Source organism: Platalea leucorodia, assembly GCF_965183815.1.
Source record: "Platalea leucorodia genome assembly, chromosome: 6".
Lineage (NCBI taxonomy): Eukaryota > Metazoa > Chordata > Aves > Pelecaniformes > Threskiornithidae > Platalea > Platalea leucorodia.
The window spans coordinates 77686177-77701649 of NC_138828.1; the positions used below are offsets into that span (position 1 = coordinate 77686177).

General features: G+C 48.1%; 1 protein-coding gene across 1 annotated transcript in view; it reads right to left on the reverse strand.

The window, feature by feature from the left end:
- Positions 1–470: 470 nt before the first annotated feature.
- Positions 471–15473, reverse strand: part of FGFR3 (fibroblast growth factor receptor 3) — a gene marked incomplete at both ends in the record, with an annotated part of 55052 nt that continues 40049 nt past the window's right edge. Inside the window, 11 exons of the mRNA XM_082316367.1 lie at positions 471–635; positions 717–822; positions 1271–1408; positions 2832–2902; positions 4500–4622; positions 6129–6319; positions 6477–6587; positions 7810–7931; positions 8023–8171; positions 9074–9261; positions 11986–12130. Of these exons, the coding sequence (XP_082172493.1) occupies positions 471–635; positions 717–822; positions 1271–1408; positions 2832–2902; positions 4500–4622; positions 6129–6319; positions 6477–6587; positions 7810–7931; positions 8023–8171; positions 9074–9261; positions 11986–12130 (1509 nt within the window). The remainder of the gene's footprint in view (positions 636–716; positions 823–1270; positions 1409–2831; positions 2903–4499; positions 4623–6128; positions 6320–6476; positions 6588–7809; positions 7932–8022; positions 8172–9073; positions 9262–11985; positions 12131–15473) is intronic.

Here is a 15473-nt window from a genome sequence, read left to right on the forward strand (position 1 = left end):
TTTTTTAAAAAAAAAGGAAGATTTTTTTTTCTCTTCTTCGTATTGCAGGCACAGAACGGCTACTCTGGCACTCAAAATGCAAGCATGGAGGCTGGGAGGTCAGCGCCCCCCAGGTTCAACATTCTGCTTAGAAAAAAAAAAAACAAAAAACCCAAACAAAAAACGGAAAATAAACAAAAAAAAAAATCATATATGATAGGTCATCTTGGCAATAGATTAGTTCCTTCAGGCCAAACAGTGCTTCTTGACTTTTTATACAGCAAATGGGAAAAAAAAAAAAAAACAACAAAAAAAGTTTTTCTTTTTTTTTTACCCTGAACAGCTCGACACCACCACAAATTTCCGGGCACCACCACGCAGTTCCACTGGAAGATCCTTCACTACGGTTTCATCCTTGGCGCCCCACCCTCGCGCCTCTGTGGGCATGCTGCCCGCCTGTCCATCCGTCCGTCCGTCCGCCCGGGGTGTCCTCACGTCCGGATGACACCGTTGCAGGAGGGGTGCTTGGGCAAGCAGGGCTCGTCGGGCATCAGGTCATGTGCAAAGACCGAGTCGTCCCCCGAGGAGCAGGTGCTGTGGGTGTCCTGGCCAGCCGGCGAGTACTGCTCGAAGGGCACCGAGAGGTCCAGGTACTCCTGCCAGGGTGACAGACCCATCAATGGTGGGTGCCCCACACTGGGGACCGAGCGACCCTCCCCGCACCCCCCCACACTCACATCAGTGGACGTCACGGTGAGGACCCTGTCCAGGTCTTCCACCAGCTGCTTGAAGGTGGGCCGCTGCGAGGGGACGGCGTGCCAGCACTCCCGCATGATCATGTACCTGTGTGAGATGGGAGAGGGGACTGTCACCCATGGTGGGGCTAAGAGGCACCCATCTGCCTGCCCACCCACCCCCAAATTGCCTGAGGGAACAGCTATGGCCAACACAACCTCAGCCATGGTGGCCTTGGCGCGTGGCCAGCTTGGGGGAGGAGGAGGGTTTTGAGGAGCCACACTCCTCATTATTGATCTCCTCAAGCGTGTCCGTGCTCTTAAAGCAGGAGGAGGAACCGTCCTAAAGATGACACACCAGAGCTGCACCCCCAACCGCCGCCCACCAAATGAGTCATGAGCTGAGCCAAAATGTGTCGGGGTGGGTAAACCTACCCGCTGCCAGCTCCACAATCTCACAGTGGGGATGTCCCACCAGCCTGAACCATGGCCTGGGGTGGCATTTGGCCGCAGAGGGAAGGGGGAGTGGGGCAAGGAGGTCATCACCACACACTCACAAATCATGGGTGCAGTTTGCAGGTTTGTCCATCCGATGGCCTTCCTTCAAGAGTTTGAAGAGTTCCTCAACAGGAATTCCCGGGTATGGAGACCCTCCCAAAGTGAAGATCTCCCATAGTAGCACTCCAAAAGACCAGCTGGAAACCAAAGAAAGATCTTTAAAATTCAATGAGGTTTTTTTCAAGCCCCCTCCTATATCCCCTCCCCCCCGCTCAGCTTTATTTCTGTGCAGCCATGCATAGCTAACAAAGTCATCAATAGCATGACTAATTGCCTAGGCCATTTTTACTAGTTACTTGGAGATCTCTGCTGATCCAACTCAATAGCAAAGAAATCCCAGGCACCAAGTCTGAAATTGAAATGAGCATTTAATCAGATAGGTGACAGCCCATCTATTACCCCCAGCTCTTTGTTAGGTCTTCCACCAGCTCCACTGAATGGAACAAATCAAATTATTCATGCACAGCTTCACTGAATTGCAGGCTTGGAACCACAGGCCACTAATTGTGCAAGCTGATACCAAAACTTGCTTGTTACAACACTCATTTCACTGGCCAAGCTGGGAGAAAAATACCCCAACAAAAATCAGCAGAGCACTAATGTTACACACTCCACTCCTGCAGCTGCGCTCTGGTTAAAAGTCCTCTTTTTGAAAAATATCTTTTGCCTTCTTCATTTTCTTTTTAGAAACAGGGATTATCTGTCTCTGTTTCGCTTCCACGCACGCTCGCTTTCCCGTTCTCTAGCTTTGATTTATCTGTCATGCCTGCTGCAGCATTACCTAAGCATGGAAACTATGATTTAAGATCAATAAAAGCCAAAGTATGTGAAAAAAACAGAAACAGAAACATTCATTTGTTCAATTGCAAGCGGCGAGCCTTGAGGAACAGGCAGGCTGGCTGCTGAATTACTGTAAAAATACCGTTATTGACCAGATATTGAAATAAAAAACCCAGTGTGCATGCTGAGCTACTTCAGTCCTTGCAAAGTTCAGATGTGATACAGATTTACATGTTAAGGCAGGCTCTGCTGTTTGCTTACCGTGCAGAGGCACCAAAAAAGACAAGGCAGGATTAAGATGAATAAACGCAAATACATGAAGCGGCAAAATTAATCCGAGAATATATTTGTTGAATATTCTCTGATCGACTCTACTAACGGCAGACAGAATATTTTAAGCTCATCCCACGTACTCAGCTGAAGTGTAACTGCCTGGGGCAAAGCTGAGGGTAATTTTTTTTACATGGAGGTTTTCTTGCATGGATTTGACTGCAGGATGAATCTCCTTATCTATAAACTGGACAAGAAATACCTGCCTGCCTTCCAATAATTTTTCAGCAGCTCACTAGACATCCTTGGATGAAAGCAACTGGATAATGGTAAAATAAAACCACGTGTGCTAAGCTGCAGCTTGGAATCCATTCATTTGCTTTTGCACCCCCAGGCGCCCCAGCAGTGAACAAGCCCTGCTCGTGCTTAGCAGTATGTTTGTCTTTAAGATACTATAGGTGTCGATTTCCCTGACATTTTATTCTTTTTTAAAAGTGCGAGTATGCTTACACATCGCTCTGGTGAGTATAGACCCGGTCAAACAAGGCTTCTGGAGCCATCCATTTCACAGGCAGCCGACCCTGTAATTAGGAAGACAATGGGAACATCCCATCAGCATATTCCCCCAGCCACAGCGGCACCATCTGAATCTTCTTTTCTAATCCAGTTTGAAACATTTTCATTAACAACCACATCTGCCTTCCCGGTCACTGGGCAAAGCAGTAGTGGCCACATATAAACAGATTAGAGCATTTGATCCCTGGATCTTCGCTGACAATCTTTGCAGTAAATGCTCTCTGTAAGAGGACTGTATTTCACTGCCAAGGCAGGTTTAACATATCAGAGCATCTAAATCTTTGCATGGGAACAGCATCCATTGCTCAGAAATGCAGCAAGCTCTGCAGCAGAGTATGGGACAACACTTTCCGTCTCTTTGGTTGGAAGAAGCGGTTTGACTCCAAGTCCAAACCCTGCTTAGGCTGAACTTGAAGGGAAACTTCCAAGAGTGAAGGCAAGGGCCAGATCCTCTAACAATCATATCCTGATCCCACTGGAGAATAAAGGAGGAGGCCTGATCCCAAGTTTCCAGGGGAACATCCCACGTCGGGGTCATAAACATGGGCTGTCACATGTGAGAAATAAAGACTAGATTAATCATAATTCTTTTGGGCTTTGCTTGGCCCCTGGAGGGAGTCAGAAACGACTGTTTCATGTCTGAGGCATAATTTGACTATGGGAGGGCTTTGTCCTCTTCTGACCCACTGTCTCACTGAGGGAGGCAACTATAGATGGGACATAGGCAGGATGCACAAACGGGATTATTCTCTCAGCTGTCCAACACAGCTCAAACAGGGAAAATCCACTTGATCTACTATTAAAATTCCCAATAATTTTTATTGATTTATGATTAAGAAATCCTGGCAATTAAGATACTGGAAAGGATCTGTATGGGCATGGTGGGCTTCATAGGACTGCCTGGACATTTAGACCCCTTGCAGTGGCAAGACCCTGAGGTTCTGCAATACGCTCAACCTCTTCCACTGCCATCTCTGCACTCCGTTGCAGTTGCGGCTTTTGCTTAGAGCTCAACATCTGCTGCAGGGCTCTGAACCAAGACACAGATCTTCTCTCCAGCCCTTCATTTGTAAATTCATCTCTACAGAAAATCTAAATGACTCTGGGACTCAGCCCTTGTCTGGGACCATCTCCTCACCCTTGGTAGTGGAGCCAAGCTGCTCAGTTGTAGAAAAGAGAGAGAAATGCATGAAAGCCGGTAGCTCCAGGTATACAAAAAATGTCATTCCTCTGTCAAGGGCTCTGGTGGGACAGAAGTTGGCTCCTTGGGACTTTTAGGGACAGTAGTGGAGCAGACTGGAAAGGGCTCCATTTCCCTTTGGTAAAAACCTTGGTTTCTCTTAGGCTAGAGCCTCCTGGTCAGAGCCAAGACCTCTCAACTGGCTGCTAGCACCAGCAGTATCTGTCCGGAAGAAAACGGATGGTGGGTGGACTCCTGGGGCCATCCTATCTACAGCCCCTTGCAGGATGAGGCCACCGGCAGATTTCCTCCTCCTAAGCCTCTCTAGAAAGGGAGATGTGCGACAAGGGCCACTTACTGCAGGGACGGCCGAATTCCCTGCCAGAAGGAGAACTGCACGTGCTTGGCAGCTCTGTACTTACGTTGGTGGTTTTCTTGTAATAGTCGATGTTGTGAACGTCTCTAGCGAGGCCAAAATCAGCTATTTTCATCACATTGTCTTCAGTGACTAACACGTTCCTGGCTGCCAAGTCGCGATGAATGCACTGTGAAAGGTGAGCAAGTCAATAAATAAGGGCTTGTTAGCTGCCTGCGCCTGGAACCAACAGCACCGTCTGGTTTATAAGCTGCCGTTTCATTGACTCCCAAGCTCATAAAGCTGCGGGCACTGCTTAACTCCTCGCTTTCTGTGTCACTGCCCCATCATGCATGCTCGGTGGGAGCCACCTCTTAGCAACACCTAATCGGCAGCCTCAGCGCTGACACAGCCGTGTGTCTTTTCTCTCCGAAGGGGATGCACAGATGAGAAAGCCAACCCTCCTCTTCTGTGGGTGCCTACTGGGACGTGAAGCTGTCTTTCTGCCCTGCTCTTCTGCCCAGAAGAGGAGTGCAGGCTGATGCTTGAAGGAAAAAAAATCCCCAAATTAACATATCCCCAATACATCCAAAATACATAGAATCATAGAATGGTTTGGGTCGGAAGGGACCTTTAAAGGTCATCTAGTCCAACCCCCAACATCATAGCTGTTAGCTGAGAAAGAAGCTAAATTAGCCTGCACTCTGCAGAAAGGGAGTTTAAAGCCACCACGAACCATCCGCCCTGAGCTGCAGTCACAGGACGAACACATCTGACATCTGAAGCTGACCTTGCTCTTGCCGTAGTGCTCCCTGCCTGCAAAAAGAGGTCACGCCGGCTGGTGCACAGCTTCCTGAACCCAAAGCCTGATTCTCCACTTGCTGATGTCAGGGTAAATCAGGACTAATCCCAGGGTATGATGTAAGCAAACGCAGCAGCCGGCTCAACGCCAGCGAAGTGCTCCCCAGGGAGCAGCCTGGGCACAGCCATGCATCGAGCCAAATCCACCGCGAGCTCTGCTCCTCACCGAGCTGGTGACAGCCGCAAACACGTGAGCTACACCCAGGATCTCAGCTTCCTCGTAGGTGCTCTGCATCTTTAGCGATCTCAGAAGGCAGATGAGGGGGACAGGAGTGCATGCAGCTCCTGACTGTTGTCTAAAGTCACGTCTCCCATGGTGGAAGCTCACAACTTGGTGTGACGCTCACCCTGACCACTGCTGCCCGAGCCTCAGGATCGCACATCTGAAAGCCAGCGTTGTGGTTTAACCCCAGTCGACAACTAAATCCAAAAAACAGCGCTATACCAGCTACGAGGAAGAAAATTAACTCTACACCAGACGAAACCAGGAAAGCCAGTTACCTCTCCGAGTAGTAGAGGTTGAATTGCTGAGGAACTGCATCAAGGTCTGGGTTGCTTATGCTTTTGTATGCGTTTTGGGGATGCTAAAGGCCTGCAGGTGACAGCGAGGGCTGTGCAGCTGCGTGGCTCATGGATGCAGCTGGCATATGGCAACTTCTGCATACAGCTGAAGCCTTCTGCAAAAACTCAGTACTTTATACTGAAAAATCTGGTCTGTAAAGGGAGAAGCCTGCAACGCTTTGCCCAAGTTGTCCTATGCACACACAGAGCACTGCATGCCTTTGAACACACAGGTCTGACTGACGCTTCTACCAAATGAGGTTTCTCAACTCACTTTCTGAGATGCCAAGTACTCCATGCCACGGGCCACCTGGTAAGCGCAGGAAACCAGGTCTTTAAATGTCAACTGCTCCTCCGGCAGCTTGCAGGTGTCGAAGGAATAGTCCATGCCAGGTGGGCGACGTGCCCTGAGGTATTCCCGCAAGTTCCCCTTCGACGCATATTCCACCAACACGTAGAGCGGTCCTGCAAGCAAGGGCACATCAGCATCCAGTGGAGGAACAGCTGACCACCGAAATCTCCTCTGGGACATTCTGGGCAGCCAGTGAGTAGTTACACAGAAGGGACAGTCAAACCTGAGCCTCCCACGGCCCTGCAAGCACCGGGCTGCTTTGCTACGTACCATCCTGTGTGCAGGCACCGAGGAGGTTAATAATGTTTTTGTGCTTCCCAATCATTTTCATCATTTCCATCTCAGAGACCAGATCGGAAAGGTCCTTGTCTGTGGCATCATCTGGAGAAAGCAAGAGAGGAAAGCAAAAAAATGTCAGGAAGAAAATAAGTGTTAACAGAACTGCTGCATAGCCATGCGGGGCTTTGATAGGGAAACAGTACTCAAAATATGGCAGTGCTTGTTTTTATTCTACTTTGGAAAGAAGAATCAAAATAAAAACAAACAATACTATCTCAAAAAAAGAGAATATTTGTTCAAGAAGAAAAAACAAATAGACGGAGAGAAATGTCATATGGAAATCAATAAAACCTTTCCTCTTCTGTGTCATCCTGATAAGTATTAAAGAAAAAAAGTCAGTTTTGGTACCTGGCACCATTTTCCATTTCTGATTGTCTCCCTCCCTCATCTCCAGAGGCAAAGAGTTAAGGATGGGAAAAAATCAGAGCTGGGAGAAGGACTAGAAGAAGGAACGAATTTTTTGCAAGGAAAGGTCTAGTTTTTCTACAAAAGTGTAAGTAGAAAGATGGGGGAAAAACTCCCCAAACGAATGCTTTGGTTTGGAAAGATGGAAATGTTCCTGCTTCCAAAAACAACTTCAGAATAGACTGAAGGAAATGTAAATTAAAAGAATCCTTTTCTGATCAAAAGTATTATTTTTTTAAAGATGTCACCCCGTGTAACCTCAAACCCCCGCTGCTCACTGTGGAGCACCCGCCCTGCTTGCTCCAGCTGAACTCCTCAGGGCGATTCTGTCTGTGGTTACTGTGCACGGTGGAAGGATGGGAAACAGAGACTCAGCCGAAGGCACCCAACGACTCCCCCATTTTTGGCCTCTCTTTAACCTCTCAGGAGTTTGGGATCAAGTTTCTTCAATGAAGAAACTCCTCAAGAAGGAGTTTGTCAACCAAATTACTGCAAACTCCACCTGAGCTTGTTGCATAAGCTTTTGCTAGAACAGGCAGCGCTGGTTACAGGAGGAGTAAGGAGCGGGCTGATTCACAGAGCTGGCTGGAAGTGAAGGGGGTTCCCCTTCTTCTCAGGGATGCTATTACTCCTTGGCAGAGAACTGGGTTAATTCCCATTCCCTTTTCCTGATGGGATTTGCACTTTTACTTGCTCTCCAAGGAGACAGCCCTCACCCCCAGGCTATGTGGGTGAAGGGGAAGAAAGGCTGTTCTTGTTTTCTTCTATTGTATCTGTTTGTATAAAAGACTTAAAAGAGAGGGAATGAGAGGAAATCCCAGCGCAATGTGCTGTTCTGCCCTCCGTGGACTCCCCATACCTTTTAACATCTTGACAGCAACTGTGATGGCCTTGTTTGGCTTGTCCTTATCAATCCCAATTGCTTCTGCCATCACCACTTGGCCAAAACACCCCTCGCCAAGTGGCTTTCCCAAGGTCAGGCTGGAGGGAGGAAGAAGCAGGCGCGTTAGTGGGTACCGGGGTGCTGACACTCCCGGGAGGCAAGGGGACCCTGACCCGTGGGTTGACTGACCGAGAGCGTGCCAATTCCCACTTGGGATCAGGAGGCAGTTCCAGCTCAGAGACGTTGGCCAGCATCGGCCCGTCGCTGGAGGAGAGACGTGTGATCCGGACCAGGGGCGTGTTGGAATTCATGGAAGAGTTGGACTCCAACGACACCTGCTTGGGTAGAGCAAATGAAGTGTTATTGCCAACTGTATTCCCAGGGAAGGCAGTGCCTGAGATCGATCACTGAGGGGGTTTGAGCCACCTTTGCTCACTGACACCTTGCTGGTAATTTCTAAATGGGAAATCCCCTCCCTGCTCCACCTCTCCCCCCATCCTTGCAGAAATGCACTGATGTAGGCACCTGTGGTCAGGTTTTTAGCTGGTGGAAAGGCGGGACAGGTCAGCCAGTGCCCTCCAGCAGGCAGGAGGTGTAATCTGTTCAGTTGCTCTGTGTGCATCCCCAGAGCATGTGCAGGCTATAGAGTGACTTCTGTTCTGGCCCTGTAAATGCCCACCACGAGCTTGCAGCCAAAGGAGTGACATCTGTATCCTTCACTATGTGGTTTTACATGGTGCCTTTTGCTCCTGCCCCTCTGCAATTACGCAGCAGAGCATCTCTAACTGCATGGAGAAAGAGGACCCTCTCCCACCTCCATGAGAACTGGTTCAAGTCACCAGTGACCTCTGTGAAAGCAGGACCGAGCACAATTAAACATGCTCTTGCTCCCCAAACCCCCGCTCCACCAGGGAGCCTGGACTAAACTGTTCCCCTGCAAGACGTGCTTTCTGTGGCATCCATGGCTGCACTGCCAGCCCCTCTTGGACAAGGGCGACAGAAATGCGGTGGCTTGGGAGCTGCTCATGAACCAGAGTCAGCTGCCACCAGCTACTGCTCCACTGGAACAGACACAAATGAATAAAAGGGTTAAACTCCTGACTGCAGCCAGCTTATGACCCTCTTGGGTAATGTTTTTCTGGTAGACCTTCTCACCTAGAGAGAAAATTTCAAGGAGGGGGAAAAAAAAAGAGGGATGACCATAGGGGGGAATAGGAATCTTGTATCTACTTTCTGTTACCTGTCTCTTGAGTGGAAATTTGGAGACTTTCTGTACAGTGGGGGTGTTCATGGCTTTTTTGTTTGGCATTTTCATCCTGCAGATAATCACAATGACCAGCACGAGGATGAAGAGAACAAAGCCAGTGCCGTAACTGAGAATGCCAGCGTACACTGACCCCGAATCATCCATTTCCATGAGCTCCTCTGCTGCAGGGTGACAAGAGATGGCAGTCAGGACAGGGTGGGCAGCTGCCTGCATGCAACTACACACATGCAGCACAAGGAATTTGGGGAGGACTTGCTCATCTACATCAGTTTTCTGAGTGACTTCAGTGAGGGGACTCTCCTAGGCCAGTGGTTTTCCATCTGCAGCTGTAGCTGAAACATCAGTTCAGTTTGCCTTTTTTGGGGTAATTTTACTGCCCTTTGATGCAACCCTGGGGTTTCTAAGAGCCTTCAGCCCACAGGTTGAAAACCACTGCTCTAGGCTGAAGGCGTCTTCACATGTCTGTGCTGTCCCTCTGCCCCAGATCTTGCTTTCCCCGCACATCCACACCATGTAGCTGGTTGCCTTGGATGTGCAAAGGCTGCAGGACTGGGGTTTGCTGCACTTTGCTGATTTGGCTTCTCCAGCAAAGATTTCCACTGGACCAGTGCCTGCCCTGAGGGACCAAGGGGCTCGAAGGGCACCCAGGGGTAAGGCATCACACAGGGAAAAAGCCTCACAAGAGCAATCTGCGTAATTATTTAATGAAAATTTAGTTCTGCTGGGAAGAGGCTGGAAGGTCTGGCCCAGAGAGGTGGCTGAGCCAGGAGGGTGATGGCATGAGCCCATCAGCAGTGGCTACCTGCTAGCAAGACTTTTTTGGGACCAGCAAAGCTCAGCTGTGTTTCTCTCCTTGTTCCTTTCAGGACAGGCACATAGACCAGAGGAAGGAGCCACGGTGGGACTGGTTTTCTGTCCCCCAAAGGCATGCTGGCGTCAGAGGAACAGTCAGCAGCGGGAAACTTTATAATGAAGTCATGCTGGTGTGGTTAGCTCGCTAACGGCTTGTTACATCAGTACATCACTGCTGTCCCAAAGCAGTGCCTTCGGCAAGCAGCGGGAGGTTTGTCCCTGGCAGCAGCAGGCTCCGAATCAGGTCTTCAGTGGCTGTGTCTGGTGGGAGACGGAGAAAGGGCTGTTGGTGACACTGGGGGCTGCACCAGCCTGTGTGTCGGCGGTGCAGGGCCTGATCCTGCCAAGCAGCCATCTCCTCCGGCGGGGAAGGGTTACCAGATCTCCCGGGATCAGGCACTAAGGTCGGTGCCGCAGCTCTGCTGCCTTGGCTCACACCGTCTTGCCCTTTGCTCCGTGTCTCTCCTCCCTTAGCGTGGACAGGGGTTTACAAGCAGAGGTTCCCCAGATGGGCTGTATCCTGCACCTTCTCTGTGGGTAGTGCTTCAGGGCCTGCTGCTGCACGGATGGCTGCCCTTCACTGCGCCTGACTTCAATATAAAGTTCCACTTCAGTTTTTTTGGTGGGTTTTCTCCTGTTTATTCTTTGCTTAAATAAGAGGAGTGAATTCATACATTGTAAAAACAGCGTAACAGTTGGATGAGACAGTATCAGGAGATTCTCAAAATAACAGAGACATTAGTCTTCTAACCAAAGGAAATGATTTCTCATCCAGCGGATGGCAGAAGCAGAAACAGGATCAGATGAGCTATTTTAGAGCTGGCAAATAAACAGAGAAAAGACCAGCAGATCCCACCGGCAGCAGGGTTGGGCATGGAGGAAACCCTCTTGAGCCCCAGTAAAAGTGACTACATCGAAATCACCCGCACAGATAAAGTCAGGATTAGAAATGCCAAAGTTTCCAGTTCCTAACATGTCCTGAGATGGATGTGTTGCAAGATGGACCCAAATGGGGTCTATGACTGGGTGAGCCAAAAAGTGGAGCGTATAGGATTTTTGGTACCCTTTCAGTAAGGGTCAACTGAACATACTCCAGGTCTGTTCTTGCACCATCTGCAAGGCACAGCACCTATGAGATACAATATGAATATTGCTGGTGCTTTCCTGGACTGTGCTCATGCCTCCCCAGAGGCAGATTTTGCAGGTGAAGGGACAGCACAGCCTTGTCCCCCTCTTTGGGAGAGCAGACCCCTCTGTTGCATATTCTGTGCTGGCTTCATTGTCAATGAGAGCTTTGCACATGAAAGGACCACAAAATTGAGGTCACTCTGGCCTCGGGTTTCAAGCCCACTGCAGCTTTCATTGATCCCAGCTGGAGCAGGCAGCCTGCAATGCCCCTGGGAGCCAGGGCTCCTGGGCTCTCTCTACAGATGACTCTCCTCGACCTTCTGTTAGAGATCACTATCTTGGCCTGTTCATCCGTGAAGCGGAAATAATGCTACAGGCAGCGAAGGGTGTACTCACACCAACCACTTATGCATCTAATTTTAGGTTAAGATGTGAGGTTAGACAGAAAGGTTCCTTCATAAGATGATCCACAGTCCGTGTCCAATTTAGGTGCCCTGGATCACCTCATGGGGAGGTTTCCTTCTCCCACTAGCAGTGTAAGAAAACAAAGCTCCTAATTTTGACACTTAACATGTTGTCTCCTGTTGGTCTCCTCCTCCTAACAAAGAGGCTGTGAACACCTCCTTGTTATCTAGATCAAAAAAAGATACTGGGCATTTTGCACCATTACTGCAAAAATAATTTAGATCTCGAGATGCAATGCAAAAAGTGTCAGCTGTGAATATGCAACAGAGGTCTTCTGCTGTGCGGATTCACCACCCGCACAGCAAATCCCAGAGGAGAGCCCTCCCTGGATAACGCACCCTCTTCCAAACAAGGGGCGGTCTGCAGGAACTTGGCATTTCTAAAGCAAAACGTCAAGGCACCCTGGAGAGGGAAAGAGAGGCCAGCACAGAAGGAAATACCTGGTAGCACCGTCAGCCAAGCAGAGTGATGTGAGAACCCAATAGAATTCCCTGCGAGACAAGTATATTCCCCAGCATCCTCAAAAGTAACATTTCGCAAGTACAGAATCTCTAGCTCCTTATCCGTTGTGTTAACACCTGCCGTCTACGGGGAAAAAAAACACACACATATAGAAAGAGGGAAAACAGAGAATAAGCCACATTCCCAGCAAGTGTGAGGACACCACAGGCAAATTTCAAAAGCAGATTAAGGTGGGTTGTTTTTTTTTTTTTGCAGTGGCCCATCTTCCACATTTATTTATTCATTCCCCTCTGCAACCTGTAGTCAAAAGCAAAAAAAAGTTCCCTTCACCAGGTTCTTACTCTGTCCCACTAAAGAAGCATGCAAGCAAAAGCATCCAAATGAAAAATTGCCCCCACAATATGACTGACTTTGGGTTAGTAGGGTGAGTACGGGGCAGGGAAAAAAGATGGTAAAAGAGGAGAGGAAAGACAGAAAGAAAGGAGAACGGAGGGCAGATGTAGTGGGGAAAGACTCAAGTGCTGATCAGAGGAACATACAAACATTTTGATTCATTGGTTCATCGAAAAATATAGAATTTTAGAATTTTTTTTCAGAGTGGGCATCTCAAAGCCATATATTCATTACACAGCCCTCGATGCTGTAATATAACTCAGGTCGATTACAAGAAGGTACCTGTAAGGAACTTCCCTGCAGTGGCACTGAGCAACACAGCAGCCAAACCCTCCAGGCTGGAGTCAAACCCCAGAGCCCAGGAGACTGCTGCTGCTCTCTATTTAACTTGTTTGCTTTCATGAGCCAATGTTCGTATTTATTTCTCCATTACCTCTCCAAGGGGCAGAAATCTGTGTACTGATTATATCAGTTTTACGGGTGAAAATCTTGAAACAGCTTGGTTTTCCAGAGCTTTGAACGTCACAGGTCATTAACATGCAATTCTGTTATCAGCACTCAATTGTAAGGAAGGGAAAGGAATAAAAGCATGAAGAGTTGATAGCAAAATTTGACAGTCATTTTATTGTGGGAATTTTTCCATGGCAATTGCTGTATAGGCGTTACATTCTTGTAAAAAAAAAAATTAGCAAGAAAATAAGATAAAGCCATTCAGCGTCAGTTGACAGGGTATAATACAAAATGAATAGTAATTTTAATCACTAGCTTCTTAAAAATGTTATAGCTCATTCTTGCAGTTGCCAGGGCCTTGGGACAGAGTCTGTGGTTTTACCTGGTTTTGGTTTGCGAATGTGGAGCCAAAATGGTTTTTCGGCTATGCCTACGAAATTGTTGGCTCTACACAGATATTCTCCTTCATCTTGTTCTGTCACATTGAACAGATTTAGGTTAGCATCGGCTTCAGCGTTTTTACTGATCCAAGACTGCAGGAATAGACAGAAACCTGAACTTCAGTAAACCAAACAATACCTCCATCGCACCTACATTAGCTAGGATTGACTGGTCACGGCTATTTTCTTTTTGGCTGTGGCAACCTCCCCAGCTCACCCTGCGGTGAGAGACCTAACCCAGGACCTGGGAGAAGAAGAGAAGTTGCATTTGGCCCCCAAACCACGTGCAAGTGATCTCCCTGCCCTTCACTAGCGGCACACATGCGATTTCTTTTTTAAAACAGGCCAATTTCCCACTTCTCCATCTGACGGCAGTCAAAGGCCCTATGGTTTCTTAATAACTCTGCAGACAGGAGCACCAGAGAAAGGGCTTAAGCAGAGATTTGTGTTTGCAACCCGGCTCAGCAAATACTGTTTCAATTATCAGATTCCAAAATAGAATTTGGAAACAAAATATAAGCAGTGGCGGTCTGAAACTCGCTGCTGACTTTGCCTTTCAGAAATTAGCTGTAATTTTTTCCACTGCTTATAGGAGCCTCTTCTTTACTAAATAAAGTGGTGCATATAAATCAAACTTCAGACTCTTAAGCAAGGTTTTATTTCTCTTCTTCCACGCTGCCACAACAGCACATCATTTTTTTCCCTAAACAGTTGTTTTTATTTTGGTTGAAAATGCACAACTGTTTTGGGTGGCCTCAGAAGTAGCCTAGGGAAAGTACTGAAAATATATCAGCTTCAGTTCTGGAAATGAAAATAAAACAATTGGTCTTCTCATTTTTGGTCTTACGCTCTCCAGCTCAGTCTCAGTGCCTTCGATTTCAAGGCCTGATCCTGCTAACATGACTTGCAGCCCATAAAAATCAACAGGGCTGCCAGATCTGATAGGTTATTAGGAACTGAACCCAGAGGTGGCATTGGAGAGGAGCCGCAATGTCCTGTGTCTGATGACAAAACACCACCGGTTTTGACCTGATCTCATCTCTAAGGCTCACATGCTGGCAAGTTTGTCTGTCCTGACTAGTGGGGAAACGTGCCTGCCTGCTGTTGCTGCCTTGTTTATAATTAAACCGGGCCATGTTTCAATGCAGAACATACAATTTAGCCTTCGACAAAGCTTGGGCACAGTGTTGCCAGCCCCCCCTCCGTAACTGGAATGCATTTAGTGCTCTTCTGCAAAGAAAAAGGGGTTTCCTTTGATCACAAATTAGCCTAGGCTTTCAGGAACTGATGCAGGTGATGGCTTGTTTTTGTCAGGCTGTTTAAAAAATGGCTTGAAAGTACGGCATTCAATCTATCCATCTGGACTGGGGTGGGTTTTGACCCCCCCCATTTAGATGTGAGGGGGGAATTTCATGTGCTGGGCACCTCTCCTTTCCCCTCGCTCGGATGGAGACCTGAATACTCCCCATATACAAACTGCCCCATAGCAGCTCCTACACTCCACAAAATCTTCTGAGGGCAGGAGGGAAGGGCAGGCTGATAAAAAAGCCTTATCTCCCTGCAGGCACCACAGCACTGGGCAGGAGAGAGCCCTTTCTAAAGCAGCTGTGGGCAGGGAAGGGCTGTTAACAGCACCCTGCTCCAGCAGCGTGGCCAGGATGCTGGGTCAAAGCAATGGCACCATGTGGCATGAGGGGAATGAGCCCATAAAGCCAACGGACTGGCCCCAAGATGACAGTGAGATCATTTTATCAGATCTTTAGTTTTAAAAAACAAGCACACAACACATTAAAAAAAAAAAAAAATCCCTGCAAAGCTGGGCCTGATACAGCTCCACGGAGGCCCAGTACTGGCACACAAAAGATGCATCCCAAAATGGAAATGCTACGTGCCCCAGCGCTGATGCCGGCATTAATACAATTCAAAGCATTCCTGATTAACCAGAAGTAGTAAATAGACGTGTGCTGGTCCTATTCAGCAAAAAAATAAAACCAAACAAAACTTGTGCTTTCAAACGCCTGCCTGTGCTCCCCTTCGAGGAATGCGGAGCCTTTGCTGTCCACAGAAGAGAAGGTATTTGGCAATTCTAATTACCTAGCCACCCCGGTGCCGCTCCAACTTAATTTTAAAACACTATTTATACAGACTATTTATATGTTCTTTGCCACAGCAAAATGGGAGCT